At 43.2% G+C, this 19,277-nt stretch overlaps 2 protein-coding genes and 1 long non-coding RNA gene across 5 annotated transcripts in view; 1 reads left to right on the forward strand and 2 right to left on the reverse strand.

Annotated features, from left to right (window-relative positions):
• Positions 1-2,472: 2,472 nt before the first annotated feature.
• Positions 2,473-4,079, forward strand: CCR9 (C-C motif chemokine receptor 9). The gene has a single exon (XM_027897084.1). It carries the CDS (start codon positions 2,473-2,475, stop codon positions 3,727-3,729), a length of 1,257 nt encoding a protein of 418 aa, XP_027752885.1. The 3' UTR covers positions 3,730-4,079.
• A 4,284-nt stretch (positions 4,080-8,363) lies between these two features.
• LOC114064227 lies at positions 8,364-10,563 on the reverse strand. Its single transcript, XR_003572712.1, has 3 exons — positions 10,552-10,563; positions 10,169-10,174; positions 8,364-9,275 (listed from the first exon to the last, which is right to left on the reverse strand). It is a non-coding gene; the product is annotated as an uncharacterized LOC114064227 (long non-coding RNA).
• Positions 10,564-10,990: 427 nt separating this feature from the next.
• The window catches only part of FYCO1 (FYVE and coiled-coil domain containing 1), a 32,458-nt gene continuing 24,171 nt past the window's right edge, over positions 10,991-19,277 (reverse strand). Inside the window, exons 14-18 of one of the 3 annotated variants that reach the window (XM_027897079.1) lie at positions 18,028-18,111; positions 15,029-15,124; positions 13,789-13,999; positions 12,573-12,682; positions 10,991-12,173 (exon numbers count right to left, since the gene is read on the reverse strand). In XM_027897079.1, the coding sequence (XP_027752880.1) occupies positions 12,098-12,173; positions 12,573-12,682; positions 13,789-13,999; positions 15,029-15,124; positions 18,028-18,111 (577 nt within the window). In that variant the 3' untranslated portion in view covers positions 10,991-12,097. The remainder of the gene's footprint in view (positions 12,174-12,572; positions 12,683-13,788; positions 14,000-15,028; positions 15,125-18,027; positions 18,112-19,277) is intronic. The other 2 variants (XM_027897080.1, XM_027897081.1) reach the window with 2 other exon arrangements.

Raw genomic sequence — 19,277 nt, forward strand, 5'->3', positions numbered from 1 at the left:
GCCATCTGTGTTTGAGCCACATAAGCTGTGCAAACCACAGAGTAAACAGTCTGTGACAGGTCTAATCAGGCTGGGGTCCCAGGAGCACACACCCAGCTCAGCCTACAAAAAGCCCAAAGGTTAATTATAGGTTTAAAGAGCAAACATGCAGAGCTGTGGCTGCTGGGCACCACGTCCAGGCTGCCCCCCCTGCCCCTGCAGCGACTGTCCCGGTGAGTCATAGACTCATAGAATATTAAGGATTGGAAGGGACCTTAAAGATTATCTAGTCCCACCTCCCCCTGCCATGGGCAGGGACACTTTCTGCTAGACCAGGTTTCATGGCCTTTTTCAACCTAGCCTTGAACAGTGCCAGGGTTGGGGCATCCACAAGCTCCCTGGGCAACCTCTTCCAGTATCTCACCACCCTTACAGTAAAAAAAATTCTTCCAGCCTAAATTTCCCCTCTTTCAATTTGTACACGTTACTCCTTGTGCTGTCACTACAGTTCCTGACGAAGAGTACCCCTCCCACTTCCCTGTAGGCCCCCTTCAGATACTGGAAGGTTGCTGTGAGGCCTCCACACAACCCTCCCTTCTCCCAGCTGAACAGCCCCAACTCGCTCAGACTGTCTTCACGAGGGAGTCCCCCACCTCCTCCACTGTTTATGTCTGTCTTTCCCACGGTCAACCTCTGTGGAAAGGAAACAGAATTCCAGTCACCTTTTTTTTTTTTGCCACTCAACTGACCCCATTACAATGATCTTTTCAACTGCAATTTAGGGTAGGTCTGACAGCTAAAATAAAATGACATTAAAAAGCCCCCTGGGGATGCACAGCTCTGCACTCTTCAGCAGATGCTACGACATGTTAGAAGTGGGTATGGGGAGAAATCAGCAGCTCACTGACCGCCTGTGCCAGCCACAGTCACAGGGGCTTTTACTCAACAGGCAACAAGCAGCCAGAGGGAAGCCAGAGCATGAACATGGGCCATTTCTCCATGGAGAAGGTTCGGCTCTGTCTGGCTTCTGCTGTGGCGAGAGGTTTGGCTCTGCAAGGCGGCGAACTTCTGGTTTGTTACACGACCTGCTTTTGAAGGGTTCTGGAGGGAAGGACTGTGCTATTTGAAGGTCCTCAGTATCACCAGGCTTCATCCCCAGGTACTATCACAGACGGGCTGGTGCAGAACATGGTGAATACTTGGGTGCTTGTGTTTGACATCAAGCCTGCAAAGCTCAGCTACCTTTTGTGATGGTAGACTGATTAGAAAAGTAATCTGCAGCATAAAAACCCAGTATTTACTTGTTTACTGAGGCTTAGGTTTCCCAAGCCCACAGCAATGAGCCCTGTGCCTAAACTCAGAATCTCAGAATATTCTGAGTTGGAAGGGACACACATGGATCATCGAGTCCAGCTCTTAAGTGAAAGGCCCATACAGCAGTCAAATCCCAAACCCTGCCATTATTAGCATCACGCTTTAACCAACTGAGCTAACCTCAGGGTCACAGTTGAGAAAGAGAAGTTGCAAGCAGAGGTTAATCAGTTGCTGCAGAGGATGCAAATATTTAAGATTGCAAGCCACCTTAGAGGCAGGTGCTTTTCCTTATTAGTTGCTAAATATTTAAGAGGCACATTTTATTTTTTTCTCCTGAATCTTTTTGAAGATATGGTGCTTTCAGATTGCTCCCTTCTTACATGTGCACACTGGGGAGTCTACAGCTTGTTAAAAATGAGATTGCAGTGACTGTAGTACATCAAAGGACTTAATCAGCACAGTGCCATAGAGAAGTTGAAGACCTAAAGAAGGATAAATGTAAATCTGTAAAATGGAAATAGCTAAATAATTCAAATCAGTAACATCAATTTCTGTGTGGTTTGTTCACCTTCCGGCCAGAGTTGTTTCACAGACTTGAGGTTTTTATTAAGGTAGAAGAAGAAGAGGAAGAAAGAAAAAAGTCACAGTCCTGCTTCAGAGCTGTTCTAAATCAGTTGTTTTCCTTCATCTATCCTCTCCAGGCTACGGGGCCTCCTTCAAGACTGAGTAACGATCTGTCTGAAGATGGCAGCTGCAAGCATAGTGAGTATACAGCTATGTTACTGTTCATCACTCTTTCCCTCTCCCCCCTCTTTTCCTCCATTACTTTTATGCCTCTTCCAAACCAGTGGTCCCATTCCACTGTAGCAGTAAAATGAAGCCTTCTTCCCCACCTCTTTCCAAGTTGGGCATTTTGCATTTTGTTAGGTATTTGTTATGTATTTTATTATGTATTGGTTGCTAATACAACCATGTTTTGAATGATCTGACAGAGAAAATGCTTTCACCACCTGCCATTGTAATAACTGAAGTTGGCTGGAGGTGGTGAACTGCTCTTTTGTAAAGAGTGGGTTTATTCAGTGGGTCTTTTTTACAAGTCTCTGCTGTGCTGAACGCTTCAAGCAGTCTGAAACGCACTGTTTCCCTGGCAGCCTTTGCACTTTCCCATTTAAATTGAATATGTTGGGCATTGTCAAATGCATCTGGTGGAGAGGGGCAAATGCATGCTTTGCTGGGCCTCTCAACACAAATTTACCAGATGTGCTATTGCAGGTCACCCTCCCTGGCAAGACCAGTCTGGATTACTACAGGAACGACAGCACGGTGCTGTTCCTGTGTGGAAACCCAGTGAACAACACAGACTTTATGTGCGACAAGGGGCAGGTCAGGCAGTTCTCTCAAGCCTTCCTGCCTGTGTTTTTCTGGTTTATCTTCACTGTGGGCACAGTGGGAAATGCCTTGGTCGTGCTTGTCTATTGCAAATACCACTTCAGGAGAAGCATGATGGATCGGTACCTGCTGCACCTGGCCATTGCAGACCTGCTGCTCCTTTTCACCCTCCCTTTCTGGGCCAAGGCTGCTTCTGGTGGCTGGATCTTCAAGGGCTTCATGTGCAAAGCCGTCAACAGTATGTATAAGATCAACTTCTATGGCTGCAGCTTGCTTCTGACCTGCATCAGCTTTGACAGGTACATCACTATTGTCCAGGCGATGAAAGCTAAAACTTCTAAGCGAAGGTGGCTCCTGCGCAGCAACCTCATGTGCTTGGCTGTCTGGCTGACAGCGATGGGCCTGTGCATCCCAGAAATCATATACAGCCAAACCATGCAGGTGGGTGACATAACAGTTTGCAAAATTACATACCCCCCGAACGTCAGCAGGATCTTCAGGGTTACTGTCCTGGTCTTGAAAGTCACAATTGGGTTCTTCTTCCCGCTCCTTGTCATGGTTATTTGTTATGCCCTCATCATCAAGACCCTCCTACAAGCCAAAAGATCCCAAAAACAGAAGTCGCTGAAGATCATCACCATGATCATCACGGCTTTCCTCCTCTCTCAGTTCCCCTACAATATTGTTTTGCTGGTCAAAGCCATCAGCACCTACACCGGGGCAGTGTACAGCTGTCAGGCTGCCGACCGGCTGGACATCGGGCTGCAGGTCACCCAGAGCATCGCCTTCCTCCACAGCTGCCTCAACCCCTTCCTCTACGCCTTTGCTGGTCAGCGCTTCAGGATGGCGCTGGGCAGGATGGTGCAAAGCAGTGGCTGCTGCCGAAGCAGGGACCAAAAGCAGTTCTCCCCTGCCTGCGACAGCCAGGAGCACAGCTCAAACTGGTCCATTGGCATGCTGGGGAGGCAGCGGGTGAGGAACTCCCTGATCCTTAGCACTCACTTGACCTCCTCTGTTATATCCCCTCCTTGCAAAGTCCTCTTGTAAGTTAGTCCTTACTCTCTCCTCTCCAGAGGAACACGAAACTCTTTGGAAACCACCTGTGTACTCAAAGACTGTCCCAGAGGAGCAGAAAGGGTTGGTGGCCTCGTCCTTGACGTGTGCGACCCAACCGAGTGTTGCTCGCTGAAAGGATAGGAAACCTTTGGCAGAGGGCAGCAAAGTGGAACCATGCTTGCCATGAGCAGAACTGACAGAGGACAAAAGCTATCTTTGTGACAGCTGTAAATAGCTGGCCCATCTGCAGCTCAGACCACAGCCTGAAATAACAAGTCTTACAGGGAGGTGATAAACCTAGTTATGGCAGCAACAGAGGCAGATAAAGCAGGATGAACCACTCATCCTGCCCGTGGGAAGCAGCTGGAGGGGGTTCAGCCTTCATTTGCTGTGGTGCCAGGGTCTCCTGTGGAAGTGGCCAGACTCTGGTGCCCTGCCAGACTTCTATACCAGATCCTCTCCCCTGTAAAGGGGAATGGCCTTTAGCTCAACACTGGTTTATTGCAGTGGGCAAATGCTGCTCTCTGTGCCTGGGCAAATGCAACTCTTTTTGGCTGCTCAGGTGTGTCTTCTTGCAAAGAAAAGCCAGTTGTCTGTGTTCATAAAGTGGTCATTGCAGAATTTGATCTGCCTTTCTCCAGTAGTTTAGCTGTGTGATATCAGGTGAAATTGGGTACAAGTTATGCTATGGCTCCTACTTTGGTACTGGAAACAAATCACACCTCACAGTAAAAATTCAAGGGTATCAGAGACATTGCATTATCTGTCCCAGGGGTATGTTCTGAATGGTGCAAAGCTGTAGTAAACCAGAACACAAAACCCAAACCCGTGGTTCAGCTGACTGCCGGTTATGCGCTGGTATCTTTGCTAACAGTGACAAAATATATTTAGCCTGGTGCCAGTAAGACAGAGCACTATTAAGTGTCAGATTTAATGGCATTTAGAATGAGACTTCAGGTCGGCAGAGGCAGCAGTTCCCAAAAGTGATGTGCTGTAATGCACCCCACAACTTCTATAGGACATTCAGGGTGCTGGTGTTGGTGTTGTAACAGTGCCTGAGGCCACAGGACATCGAGTGTCCACTGCCCCTTGCAGGGACGTGGCATGGCCTGTCCTGCCTGACTGCAGCCTCCACTTCCCAGTCTTCAATATCAAGTCATGGTGCTCAGGAGGTTTTGTTTTAAATAATCTCGTTTAACCTAGTTTGCCTTCTGGTTAATTATTTCTTTCAGGTAAAAAGTGGTTTCATTGTGCATTTATCATTAAAGAGTGTTGATAAACACAAGCTTTCTGTGTTGTTTGGCACTGCTTTTCTAGCTAATAGGGTACATCTAAGCAGATGGGGTTCTAGTTCTATATACATTTATTGGACTTTAAAATATTTTTTTACCTTTTCCTTAGGAAAAAAAAATGGTCTAAGATGTATATATCTTTTACTATATGGGCAAGAAGCGTTTTGGGGGGTTTTGCAATCTGTATTCAGCAAAAAGAAGCTGAAATTCTGCTAAACAAAGGCACTGTCACATATCCTGAGATGATGAACTGGTTGTTTCTTGCCCACACGTCCTTCCCAGGTTTGGATCCATATACATGACCTATTTCCAATGACAGGATTTACCTGTCTCAAAAAAGGCCACAGGAAAGCTTTGCTAACAGCATTTACTTCACATATCTAACCCTTGGGGTGCAGCTGAGAACTCCACAGGCACCAGCAGGTTTAGGCTTCTGAGGCGAGGGGTAGGGTGGAGTTTCGGGAGGGAAGGCAGGTTTTTGAGGGCAGGGGAGGAGGGAGCACACTGGGAGCGGATGCTTTCCCATAGCAGCGCTTCCTATGGCTGGGTTCTAGGGTGCTCCTAGCCAGAGGTTGCTCCTGGCTCCAAAAGAGCCCTCAAGTTATGCAAACAAACAAGTGTGCAAACCTTAGGGGCTGCCAACCTCTGGTCTTGTCTGGGGGCCTCAAGCTCCTGTTCCCTGCATAGCATCTCACCAGCCCTGGGAACTTTTATTTTGTGGCCTTCTCAGAGGAGATAAAAGGTTTTTCACTCCCCAAAACGCCATGGGAAATATTCATGCTTGATCAGCGAGTGAAACTGCTGAGGGTGGTGAAGCGACAGTGAAATTGGAGTGGTTTGGGGTGACGGGGTCATCCCTGGGTCATGCACATCCTGCTCTGAATCAGGCTGCTCCCTGCCACTTTGCCAGGGGGAGCTGGGGGCCCAGCCCCTCTGGGGTGGGTTTTCCCTCATCGAGCTTGTTCCACCACAGCTGCCTGCAGTCCAGCAGCTGCTGGTGGCTTCCGAGGCTGTTGGTGCCACATGTATTCGCAGGAAAGCTGCCTACCTACGGGCCCTCTGGCTGTAGCCTCGTTGCTGGTGGGGTCCCTTGTTGCTGGCCACCACAGAGCAGGGACTCAGTCATGGAAATGTTTGCTGTCATTACCTCCTCTTCCATCTGCTGGAGGCCTCCATCTGCCAGCATGATAGCTCTTTGTAGTCAAGCCTTCCTGGGGCTCCTGTGTCCCTCTGCCCTGATGTTTTAGTTAAATTTATCCTACCAAAATCACTCTCATGCCTCACTAGCCTGTCCCCAGTTTTCAGCTGATACATTTTCCAGGAGGGGAGTTTTCCCTGAAGGCAAAGGGTGTTGCCTTTCCTGCCCCTGTCCCCTCACACCTCCTGTGGGACACTGCTCATGCCTTACCCACAGCTCTAGCAGGATGGTCACTAAGCAATTGTTGGGAGAGGCCTGAGATCTTCCATGCCTTGGTTCCCCTCTCTCCTTTTTAAAGATGTTTTTTCATAGATGTCCCCAGTTTTGGGTTGTAGTCTCCTCTGCTGTCGCTTTTCTTTAAAGGAGCAGCTTGACTCTGTCTGCCCTAAGTGTTGTCACCCGGGGACTGCGGTGCAGGCAGTCACGTAGCACAGCACCCCGCTGCTTGTGGTACAGGGAGAGGAAGCTGGGAGAGCCAATAAGAAACTTTCACTCTCCACAGGCAAACCTGCCTACCTGATGACTGCTCCTGCCCGAAACAGACATGCTTAACAAAAGCACCTCTTCCAGAGAAGAGGGAAGTGATGGAAGAATGTGAGAGTAAGGCAATTAATGCTTCAATCGTCACTCAAGTGATGAAAAATTAAGTCAGCCATTGGTCTGAGTTCAGTATGATGGACCCAAGTATGCTTTGAATCCATCACCCTTTATTTAACTGAACAGATATGGTGGTGCCCCGTGCCTTCAAGTGCTGCCTGATTTTTCCAAGTCTCCTGGGCCATATGTTTTTAAACCTTATCTTGTACGTTATCTTTCAAAGCATCCCCATGACACTTCAAGGACTAATGCAGAGGGTACTGCTGTCTTGTGGCAGCTTCACATGTTCCTCACAGCAAAATAGAAATATAAGGCAGAAGTGGGGTCGGGAGGGTCTTGCCCCTAGCACCAAGGAAGGGAGGCAGTAATCAGTATGGATAAAAATGGATTATTGGAAATGTGCACAAGGGTTTTCAACGGCTACAGCCTGCCCTGCAGAGCTGATGTACAGCAAGGTGTAGGCACTTACACGTGTATCGTGTATTTGTAAAACTTAGTCTTGGCAGATCCCTTGTACTCCAGATTAGGCTTTGCTGGAGACCCTGGCCTAGAGAGAAGCTTCTGAGTGTGGAGCTGGGACTTTATCACTCCAGCAGGGATAAAGGGACAATGTGCACTACCAGGCAACAGCATGAATTTCCCTCTCTGATGTTTCTGCAGAGCAAGATAACTCTAGACTTAAGCAAAATCAGGAATATTCCTAAGACGCATGCAGTATCTAAATTCTTCACCTTGTCTTTGAAAATAAAAGGCTGCTTTGTGTCATCCTGTGGAGATACTCCTGGAGATTCTCTGAGACTTCTGTTTGTAATTGTAGCTTTGAAATGAGGGATGGCACAAAATGAGGATAACCTTGAATTCCATATTTTAACTTAATAAACAAGTAATAAAAACAAAGCTTGAGGAAGATGGGAAGAAGAAGGAAGATTTCACAAACACAAATCAGTCTGAAACATGTCACGTATATTCCTGCTGGAGTGTGGGGACAGGAAGCATCGCAGCCTCCACACCAGCAGCAAACTCCTGTGAGGAAACAGAAATAGCAACAACTGGTGGTGATGGGGCCTGCTGTCCTCCTGACCCATCCGGATGGCCCCAGCAGCTCAGGTGAGCCTGTGTGTTTACCACGTGTACCAGGGCTGGGATTACGGATGCAAACACTGAGGTGACACCCAACGAGTGACTGTGACTCACACAGCACTTCTTGGCCTCTCGCTGCCACACCACATAACCCGGGCACACAGACCCAGCTGGGACCTGGGGAAAACCAGATGGGAGCCCTAAGCCGAAGGACCATGCTGCTCACTGTCAGGGACTGTACTATCTCTGAGGACCGGCTCACTTACCCCTTAAGGATCTCCACTGTTCCTCTGTTGTGCTGTACAGATGTGGCCTTTCGCCACTACTTGTCAAATGGTTGAAAATCTGTTTTCTATTTTCCTTATTTTGTAAAAGCTTTTCCGGCTCAGAAGTAGACCATACAATCATCAGATTTATCTTCCGCACAAAGCTATCTCTACAAGGCAGGAAAGGGACACACATTCACAACGATAAAGAATTTTATTTTTTAATTCCTGAGGTTAAAAAAGGGAAAAAAAAGCATCAAGAAACATTCCAGTACACAACCGTCTACATCTCTGTAACTGTACAGACACTGGTATACATAATTTTTCCCATATCTGGAGCAGGAAGTTTGATGTGAACAGGGTTTGCAATTCTTTGGCAGTTAAGACCAAAAGATGCTTCTGAACAAGTTACAACCTCAGTGATTTAGCATGATTAAAACTATAGTGCAATTTCAATTTTGAGGAAGGAGCAAAGTCAGGCTTTTGTAGCTTTGCTATTTTGTAACATGGTACGTTCTCGTGCAATACATCTCTGTCATTTGTCATTAAGAAACACTGAGTAAAGGAACACTGTCATTTTCTTAAAGAAACTACATTATTTCCTTCACATAAACCTCTGCATAACAAAAAAATCTCACCCTCCAAACCTTACCCTTTCCAGTACCCAGGAAAATCATCCAATTGCTTATGCTGACTGCAGTATATAACCTCTTTGTCCTAGGAGTGAGACACCCCTTCAATTAACTTCATGATCAATTTTAAATATTTCTTTTTCTCTTAGTTGCATTCCTGCAATTAACAAATTAAAAAGCCCAATTCAACAAATCACCTGAGCACCTGTAAATAAACACACTTTTCAGCATCACTGGCACAGCTCACATGAACAAATGCTTTATCAATGGAGGTATAAGGTGCTTGAATGAAATAATCTCTTGCACAAACCTGCACTTTTGTGAAGTCCTTCACTGGGTTTCCATGGCTCCAGTAATAAACTGTCAGTGGCATTCAAACAAAAGGTCAGTACTAATGTCATGTTGTTTACTATCTTCTCTGCACAGCCTCTTCTCGCTAGTACGATGGGATTCTTGTTGTTGACCAGCTGCACTCCTGTACCTTAACATCCTGAGTATTTCATCATTTGAAACTTCTTCTCCTTAAACACTCTCCTTGGTTAGGAGCAAACCTTTTGATCTTTAAACTACGGGTTCTGGCTTTCACTCTTAGTCCTCTTTCAGAGAGAAAAAAAAAATGCATAAAACTACTCTCAAGAGATAGGAAAACTTGAAGAGAAGGTACCATAAAGACTCAAATGCTAAATGAAAACAATCCAGGGGTTTTATTCCCCTCCTTCCAAAAATATGCTTTAGCCAGTCTCAGGACTGTCAACATGAAAGACCTTCAGGGAAACATCTAGCTTACTAGATGGAGACAATTACTTGAAGAATTACATAAACAGTGGCTTTAAAATATTTGCCACAGTATGAAAAAAGTGTTAAGAACTGGATGTGAAGAGGAAATGAAGAGGCAAGGCTGTCAAATAATTTTGAATAGAGAGACTTCAAATACTTTTGAACAGAGATGTCATATTTTGGCCCAAGATACTTGACAGTGTCCCTTTACCTTCCATTTGGCATTTTAAGAAAGATATCCCAGTAAGATTAGTATTCTACCTAAGAACAGCAAAATGCTTTTAAAAACCACACCTAAAAGCTTAAAGGAAAACTGCAGCAGACTTCAGTAACAGCTCAGTGAAATTGCATAGCATATGGTACACAGTACTCCATTTTTAAGCAATAAATAAACTCTTCTTGATTAATTAAATATAAAATGTAGCTTCAACACTGAAATATGCCATAATTCCTGAACCGATCCATGTGCTATTTATGGCCTGTTTATTGCCCACGTCCATCTCTTGTCCATCTCATTTTCATGCACACAGCCGAGTAAGGGTTTAATTGCACTGTACTCCTCAGGAGGAGGAGTAAATCAGCTCGTACTTTGCACTGCCCCCTCTGCCTAGCAGAGGCTGGGGGGCACACCACTGGTATGGGCAAGAAGGCAGCTGAAGGGAGGGGAACACCATCCATTAACCAGACACCTAAACTCTAGGTGCTCCATGAAAAGTAGTTATTCTTCCACAGTCTTTTTCAAGATCACTGCATTTATATATTGTTAACAACTGGAACAAATGATAAGCAACCTTTAGCTTTATCTGCAATTATTTTCTTTCCTATGATCATAAATTTCCCTCTTACCTCAGCTGCTACTAAGTAAATGTCCAACACTTGTTTTTTCATCTCCATCTTTTAAACAACCAACCAGTCTTTCGATGTCAGAAAACCCTTGTGGGTAATCGATTAGACCAGCAACACATAAACACCAGCTGGACTCTCCTGACTTTCTTCCCTAGTCAAGCTGATCCTTCTAATTCCTTGCCCTTGCTTTTATATTTACAAGTTTGACCTTTTCCCCTCCCCTAAACCATTTGCTTCAGCTGGTGCTTGCCCCTTTTTCTTCTTTACTATTATGTTTTACTTTCTGTCTCTCACCATGACCCATGTGTATCAGCTACAGCTGCCACCAGATCTCTACAGGGTTCCTGACAGGCTGTGCTGGCCTTCTACCAACTGTTGCACTAAAACCTTCCAGGTCTGAGGTTTCCTTGGGAGAAAAATGACATGGGAAATCAGATACACCTAAAGTAATGAAGGGGGCTGGCTGAGAGAAAGAGCTTTTCTCCTTTATCCTACCAAATGTTTTGCCATTCCATCAGAAGACAGGATTTTAAAACCAAAAAAAATCTGCTTTCAGATATTTTGACAATAGGATAAAATTCTACATAGAAAGCAGATGGTTTGCGTAGAAGTTCTGTATAAATGAGAACCCTGTCTTCCCTTAAGAGGCAGTGTTTACAGCCAGCTCTTTCCCCAGATGCAAGATGGAAAGTTAGCAGTTGGATACAGCAACTGCAAGGGTTAGGAAAGGGAGAAAATACACTAACACTGGGTGGAGAGCTCAGCAGGCCTGGACACGCATTCTGTTTGGATGGACATTTTGAGACCAGTTCAAACATTATTGCTGCCTTCCACGTGGTCGAGAGAGAGACACTGCTGATGTCCTCAGAAACTGTGCTTTCCTATGACTGCTGATGACTAAGGTGCTAAGGCAGGAAAAAGGAATTTTCCTCTTCCTAATATCACACGGTGAGCAGTACTTTACAGAGGATACTCCTTGTTCTGCCACTGGTACCCACTGTAAGAATGGATTGACGTACAGAGTATGGTGAGTGAAATGGAAGGAGTTGCTGCTTCATGTTGTGCTGTTTTGTAACTGGTAGTGACAAAGCATTTGTAAAAGCCAGTTAAGGCTCACCAAATCTTAGCCCAGAACGTAAAAAACTCCTATGTTTGCTGTCTATAAACTTGGAAAAGATAAAAAATTCTAGATGTGTTGCAATATATGCCTGTGAAAGCTGAAGTATTGCATAATTGCTGTTCTGACTGTAAGAGCAGCAGAACAGAAATGGTTATGTTTACTCCTCAGTGAAGAGGTCAAAAATAGACTTTTTTCTTTAAATTTCCTTTTGAAGGATATTTTTGGAAGCAAAATAATTCAGTAACTCGGCAGAGAATTTCAGTTTGCATTTAGACACCCACACACTTATTTTTCTCCCCACTGAAAAAAAATTGATTATTATTGACCTGTTAAATCAAACATTGGCTTTTCAGCAATCTGTACACAGTACAGAACCATTAGTGTTCCTGAAAAGGCTTCCATTTTTTAGTGTATACATCTCTTCTTAAGTGCATTATAACTGTTGCATAGTTTCAGAGTCTTCAAACACAGTGGTAATCAGTCTGCTTACATGTACATAAATAATATAATTTCTTAAAAATTTAATTAAAAATAACACAGTATAGTCAAGGCTATGGAAAATCACTTCCATCATAGATGACGGGTCGCTCAACAGCCAAGTGATAAAATACTCTTTTTGAGATAAACCTGTCAAGAAAGAAGAGAGAGCAAAAAGATCATGTTAGCTGAAGTGAACTAGGCAAGAAGCCTTAAAAGTGTATTCAGTCTTTCAGTTTATACTCAGGTAAAAAAATTGACTGTTGTAAAAAAAAGTCTGCCTGTGCAAGGCTGTTAATAAGATGACAATCCTGACCAAACTGTCTTGCTTACTTCTGTTTACCTTCCCAGAAGTGGAGACAGAAGAGTGGAATTCTGCTGTGGGGGCAGAAAAACCCAAACAAGAACAAGAACCAAAACTCGACCTTGAAGATCTCTTGGCCAGTTTCTCATACTTACTTCTGAATGGAGGAATAATGATATATCTGATCAGTTCCACGGTCTCTAAAACAAAGCTTATTTCACCTTTTACACCCACCTAGGACTTACCTAGAGAATGTGTTGTCAAATATCAGTGTGTAGATTCCAGGGTTTCTGACTTTCACCTGTCCTCTGATAGTTTCCTTATGAGAGTTGCAGCGAGTCATAGGGATAAGAACCTGGAATTGAATACAAATCAAAATGAAGCTTGCTATTTGCCTTAAAAATTGACATTTGCCTTCAGAAAAGCATTTAGACTTCAGCCATCTTGAAACTCCCAGAGTGCATATATGCCTGCAAAACTAATTATTTTAAGTGATGAGCATTAAAACCTCACCCAAACTAAAATCTCACAGTGAGACATCTGATAATCTCTTTACAGCAATAACCTATAAATCACTGCTTTAGAGACAGAATCTTTTAAATGTTAATCTAAGCAACTTTACTAACATCAGCTGGTGCTACCTTAAGTGCATATATTGAAGAGCAAGACTTAGCTAAATATATCTTTTCATATATGCTTTTATACTCCCTGTATTATAAAATAAGCTTTCTCAGCAAATCCTAATTATCCGAGCTTACAGCAAAAGTGTGTGTATCTATGATTGATTCTATGTGTCTTCCTGTAAAACCCTAGCACAGCTGTCAGAAGAGCAGCTGACATAGATCAAGAATGACCCTATAAAACTCAAAAGTTATATCAAATAAATGTATCAAGACAAAAGCGACATTCACACTTCATTTGGCTTTCAGATTAGGAGATATTTTACATGGACTTGGTAACCACAGAGTGAATTAACACATGCTATATAAATGTCTTATTCCCCTAGTAAATCACAGCTGTAGAGTTCCCCCTACCATGGTGGCTTAAACCAGCAGCTGCCTTGTCTTCAGTAAAACTCTGCAATTACTTGAGTAAAATACATTCACTTAATCCATAATCCTCATGATACATGGACAGCACATATAAAAACTGGTACCTTGGTCACTGGCAAATCAATTTTAAACACCACATAAGCTTTGTAAGAAATGTAGATAACCTAAGCAATTTATGTTTCCTTATGGCTCACGCTCAAGAGCTGGCAAATTGCCCCTAAAGAGCTTACAAATTAACTAAGACTGAAAAAGGGGAAAAAAAGAACTTTGCAGGCTTGGAACTTCCAGTTTTGTTTAATTATAGTGGGTGAATTTCAGATGCAACCAGTAGAAGCTATAGTGATACTTGCTGATTCCTTTAGGCAGCTGACATACAGTCTCTAAGGCAGTAAGGAAACAAAGCTCTTACTTTGCACTGATCCAGTGGTGTGTCTTCAGATTCTTGGTAGACAACACTGAAGGATATGCTTTTGGGGTCTGATGAAAAGATCCAGCTAATTGTTAGCCCCATCTCTGTAACAGTGATGGGAATGATACTGTAAGTGCTGGATTTAATGAACAGCTCTCTGTTGCTCTCTCCAAAGTTTATGATCTCTTCCACTGTAAGGGGTATTTTGATCCTGTGAGTGAGAAAAATACAATTAATGAAGAGATCCAGTCCACTTACTCAGACAAACCCACTTATCACTTTTTTTAATTTTGCATTTATTTGGGGCAGACTCCACAGCATACTTGGGACAGGTCCACAAGATGCATGAAAATTCAGCCTTAGAGGAAGGCAAAAACTACAGAAAAGCTGACTGATATTAAGAACTTTCACTGCTCTGGCAAATGTGAATTTTGTTAACTTATTTATTTCATTTTGACTAAAGAAAACCAGTGCTAGAATAGACTTTTAGAGGCACTACAATAAAAAGGGAGTTTGCTGCCCTCTACTGTTCTTTTTAAACAAAAATGTAAACAAAAAATAAGTTACCTAATTTATTCACCTTTCGAACTATCATTATTACAGGAAATGGGGATCAGGAGTACAGAGGGGATGGATGGATGAAATGTGAATAGCAGCTCTGTCTAGATCCTTAGAAGCATTTAATGCTACATCGTGGTCTATTTTACCCACACAAGCTGTAAAAAAGCTGACTCATAATACTTCCAATTGAAAAGGAAGTTCTTAGCACCTACATGAAGCATTATCTAGGTGCTAAAGTCCTAAAGCATTATATGAGCAGGCCTCATTCTGATATCTATTTCAGCCTGCAAACAGGTCCAACCAGCACTGCACTGCCTGACTTGTCCCTGCAGTCTCTTTCAGAGACTGCTAGAACTGCAGAGCCCTCTAAGCCCCCCTCCTATTTACAGTACCTCCCTTCTAAGAAAGGAAGATTTTCTGATGTGATGTGGACCTACATCTTTCCTTCTCATTCTCCACTTGCACTAAAGTCTTGTAGGACTAAAGAGAGAGGACATGGCTCATTGCTGCTTCTCTGTGTAGTTGAGTTATACTCTCTCATCCTCCTCAGATCAACTTCAACTGTAGGACACAGGGGATCAGCTCTTCCAGGAGCCTGCAAGAGTTGTGCTCACATAGCTGATATCTGATCTCAGCCTTTATTCTTTCAGCCTGGAAGTAACAAAACTGTTCTGCTTACATGATTTCTCCTGACTTCAACAAGCATATCTCAGCATCTTGAGCAAGTTGCCACTCTTCAGATTCATCAAAGGTTGAAGAATTACATGTACTGTTTCTAGAACAAGGAAAAAAAGGAAAATCATGATTGTCTGAACAGTATGTGGTCAAATACCATCTGCATGCTGATGCCTTCCTAAAATAGAAACACTTTGATAGTCCTAATACCAAATTCTAGGGTTCTCATTTTGCACATTCTAGTGACAAAACGGCAGCCCTGTTTGCTCACCACTGGGCACAAACATGAAACTTTCCCATCCTGGTTTCAAGAGCTAAGAAGAATACATAAGTAGACCCAAAACATCTCTTCTGCAATCATAAGATAAATTCACTATTGAGAACGCTGTCAGGTTTTAGAGATTCCCTGGCAGGTGGAAACTTCATGGAGGGCAGACACAAGCACAACAGTCCACACTTGTCTCTGAATCAAACCTGGCAAAGGGATAACCCTGGAGTTAATCTGTGAGGTGTTTTAGCATATAATCCATTTCCTAACTCTGACAATTGCACACAAAACATATTTTATCACTGTAGAATCGCTACCATCTTCTTTCATACAAGAAATAATGTATGATTTGAACACAAATACACTAAAGAAGCTGCTACGAGATGACAAAGCAGGATGTCTCCTCCACACCATGATGTGTCCAGAAGAGCAGAGGAAAAGGATGGAAGAACCTGCTATCCACTCCTTACCTCCAAAAGGGTGTATGGTCTGGGTGACCAATGGAGTAGCATCAGTTAGGAATTACAGGGCTGGACACAGGGAGTCGGATGAGTTTGAGAGTCAGTAAACAAATGCTGATAGTTTCCAAGTAAGTTAGAGCTTCTCTAACTAGCTCTTGTTTTGCTTCTCAGCATTTCAGCAGGTTGGTAACTGAGACAATAAGGCTGCCATTCGCAGAAAAAATGCCAAGGATTCTTATATACAAGAAACCAGCTGGTCAGTTCCTTCCAAAAACCAGTGTAATCTAATAAAATGTAGTATCATATGCACTTCTGAACTACCAGGTGTAATCACGCTGCAAAAGGGCATAATTGCCATACTTGCTGTAGAGCAATTCTCAAAAGTACTGCACAGTTTAGCATTTTCTTTTAAATCCAATGGGACATTTCTCCATAAGAGCAGGAGAAAATATCTCCAGGTAACAACTCCTTTGGCTTGTCACTCACTAGCAGCATCTGAATATACTGTGGCAGCACATGCAACCAGGTGTAAGCCTAGTGTAGTGGCATTATTGGTTGGAAAGATGAAGAATTTACTTTTATGACTGCAAATTAGGATGCACCCACTGTCTACATATTTCCTGAAGTCAAAGCACTGTTACCTGCAGAATTCATGCTCTATTATGCCTGTTTTCTTATTCCTGTAGCCCCTTGGATAGCTTTTGACTTCTTCAGACTCATGCCACTACTGTTGAATACCCTAAAGAGACAGTTGGGATATGCACAGAACACTTCCAGCTGTAATTAAGTGCAAGAACTTGAGCTATAACCAAACACTACCTCCCAGCTGAAATGTAGGAATGACATACTACAGGCTGATCCATAAAGGTTAATGCAGCATCTATGCAAATACTTAACAAGTGATAAAAATAATTTCATTGTTAACTATCTTTATACAACTAGATAAGAAAATTGATTCTGAAAAAAAAACAAAACAACCTTAGAAAAATAAACTGTAGCTTGTAAACCTATATGTATATTTTCCTTGCATAGTAGGAACAGCAACAGATTTCATGCTGTGATCCATGTAAGTCTCCCTTCCCACCATGATAACTACACACTCTTTAATTTCACAGCCTTGAATTAATGTAGACAAAGAGAACAACATGACTACAGGCTTCCCAGAAGTGTCAAACTCCATGATTTATTACACAATACCATTAAAGTTCATTATTTATTTCATCATTTCATGCTTTGCTTGGAACTCTGAAATGTAAATTAAATCCCAGGACCAATATATTTTCCATGTTCTCCTCTAACACATGATTTTCCTTATATCTGCTTTTCAACTCAGTACATGGTTAGGTGGTTAGCTTTCCACTTGGCTGCTCCAACCAATAAATTCATCACACATGTACTCACTGTAGGCTAAGGAAATCCTAAGTCTCTCACTTTGTCTATTAAACTAAAGTGCATTATAAGCACAAAACAAATCCTCCTTCTCTGTATGATATCCCAGTGAGTCCAACAGTCTAAACTGAGGTCTGCTAGCCTATGTGGAAAATATAAGAAAAGAAACAGTCTTAGGACTTAACTGAAGCTCTTGTCCCCCTGACTAGAGGATTTATTCTTGCATGACCTCGTCACCCTATGTGGCAGCATTAAGATGTTCCTCCAGCTTGCTAGGTCCCCAGCTTATGAATATGTATCCTTTATCTATTTACATGGTCTGGACTTGTTTCTTTTCTTTTTTTTTTTTTTTTTTTAAGTGAAATGAAGTGGGGATGAAAAGCAGGAAAAAGGGAAGCATGGAAAAGACACTACAGGAGGAACAGAACAGCTCTCATTCAGCAAATCCTCAAGACACAGGTTGTCACAGGCTGGTGGAGCATTTTGAAGAAGTATCACTTTATGCCTGTCATGTTCTTATGCTCTTCCTCAGGCACCTGCTGTTGGTCACTGGCCCTCAGGTGGATGGTCTTGTCCAGTACGCCTGTTCTTATACATGGTAAGCATTTCTAACACATGATACTAAAAATGCTGTGGTTAACATCATACATGGCTTTGGGAATTAGAAGTGAGAAGTCCCTTTCAGAATTAAATCCTGAAGGAAGCTGGTTCAACTCTGCACTTGGCAATTTTTTGCTTTCATGAACACCTGAGCTCTAAGAGCTGTAGCTGTGTCTGAAGTGTTGGCTTCATGTGGCTGAGCAGTGAAATCCCAAAAGCCATCTGCCTGTCAGCAGTGCAGTGATTTCTGGAGAGAACTTCAGTCATCCAGGGTGAGAATCTTACCGAATTCTGTGAAAGCCAGAAACCTGAAACGGAGAGTGGAGGCTGTACAGAGCTCCTAACAGCTCCTTAGCCCAGCAAACACATCTGAAAATGCAAAGAAACAATCAAAGGCATTATGCTGAAGTGCACCAATGATTCCCTGGGCCTGCTGTTATCTAGCAGGTCAGAACCACCCCAAGCACCCTGACTTAGTTATTAGCCTTCCCCTCCAGCCCAACAATGAACAAGAAAAAGAAAGTCGATGTTGAAAGATCAGAAGAAAGGATGCCACAGACTGCCCCTGACATGGGCAAGAAAAGAGGCATGATTTGCGGTGGGACATGGGGGATACAGAGCTCACTGTTTTTAACAGGGTGCATGACAGTGACTTGCATGGTGAACGGGTGGGAAAGGGATGGGAAAGTTATGAGCAAACCCTGACATATGTTGGGATGGGAAAGCATCACAGAGACAACATGGAGGGACATAAAGATCCACCACCATGTGCTGTGGGTGAACTGCTTATTGGTACATAGGAAATCCCACCTATTTCTCAAAAAAAAAACTCTGTATGATTTAACTACGCTATATCATGTATGAAAAAAAACAAACAAACAAACAAAAAACCAACCAAAAGAAGAAACAATACAAAAGAACTCTCCTGCCTTAAAACTGGTTTTAAAATTAGTTACACCAGAGGCAATACACAGAAGGCAAGCTAGGGAAACAATCATGACAAAGGAATATTTCCATGCTCCAAGGGACAACATGCAAAATCTTATGAGTTTTTTTTTTTTTTCAGTATTGTTCTAGGGAAGAGGTTTGGCAAAGGCTCTGAGATGCAGACAGCTTTCAAATGCTCATTTGCAAAAGGTAAAGAATAAGTGATTAGGGATTACCAGGGTACTTTAAAGTCCCCTCCCCAGCAGGAGGCAGCAAACATGACTATGAGAATCAAGACTACAAACACTGCCCAAATATCCAAAATACTGCACAGTCTGTAGACCACCAAGGCTACAGCCACCTCTGCAGGTAGCACCAGCTTAGATACCTTCGAATTTTTTCTTTGCATAGTTCTTTAGAGGCTATTACACGGAAACTGATGCAGAATTTAAGGAGAGGTATAGCAGAGGCTGTTTCTGGCATGGGTTTACATCACTATCCACCAGGAACCCAGGCCCTTTCAGCAGAGCTGTTCCCTAGCCCTCTATGCCCAGCCTGTATCTCCACAGAGGCTGCTCCATCCCAGAGCCTGCAGGGTCCCTGCAGCT

This window comes from Empidonax traillii, unplaced genomic scaffold (assembly GCF_003031625.1).
Source record: "Empidonax traillii isolate 1590-97213 ecotype Southwest subspecies unplaced genomic scaffold, ASM303162v1 scaffold527:size1067160, whole genome shotgun sequence".
Classification (NCBI taxonomy): Eukaryota; Metazoa; Chordata; class Aves; order Passeriformes; family Tyrannidae; genus Empidonax; species Empidonax traillii.

What these genes read in the sequence shown, in the direction of transcription:
- CCR9 (XM_027897084.1), top strand. Translation starts at nt 2,473, where the DNA reads ATGTTGGGCATTGTCAAATGCATCTGGTGGAGAGGGGCAAATGCATGC.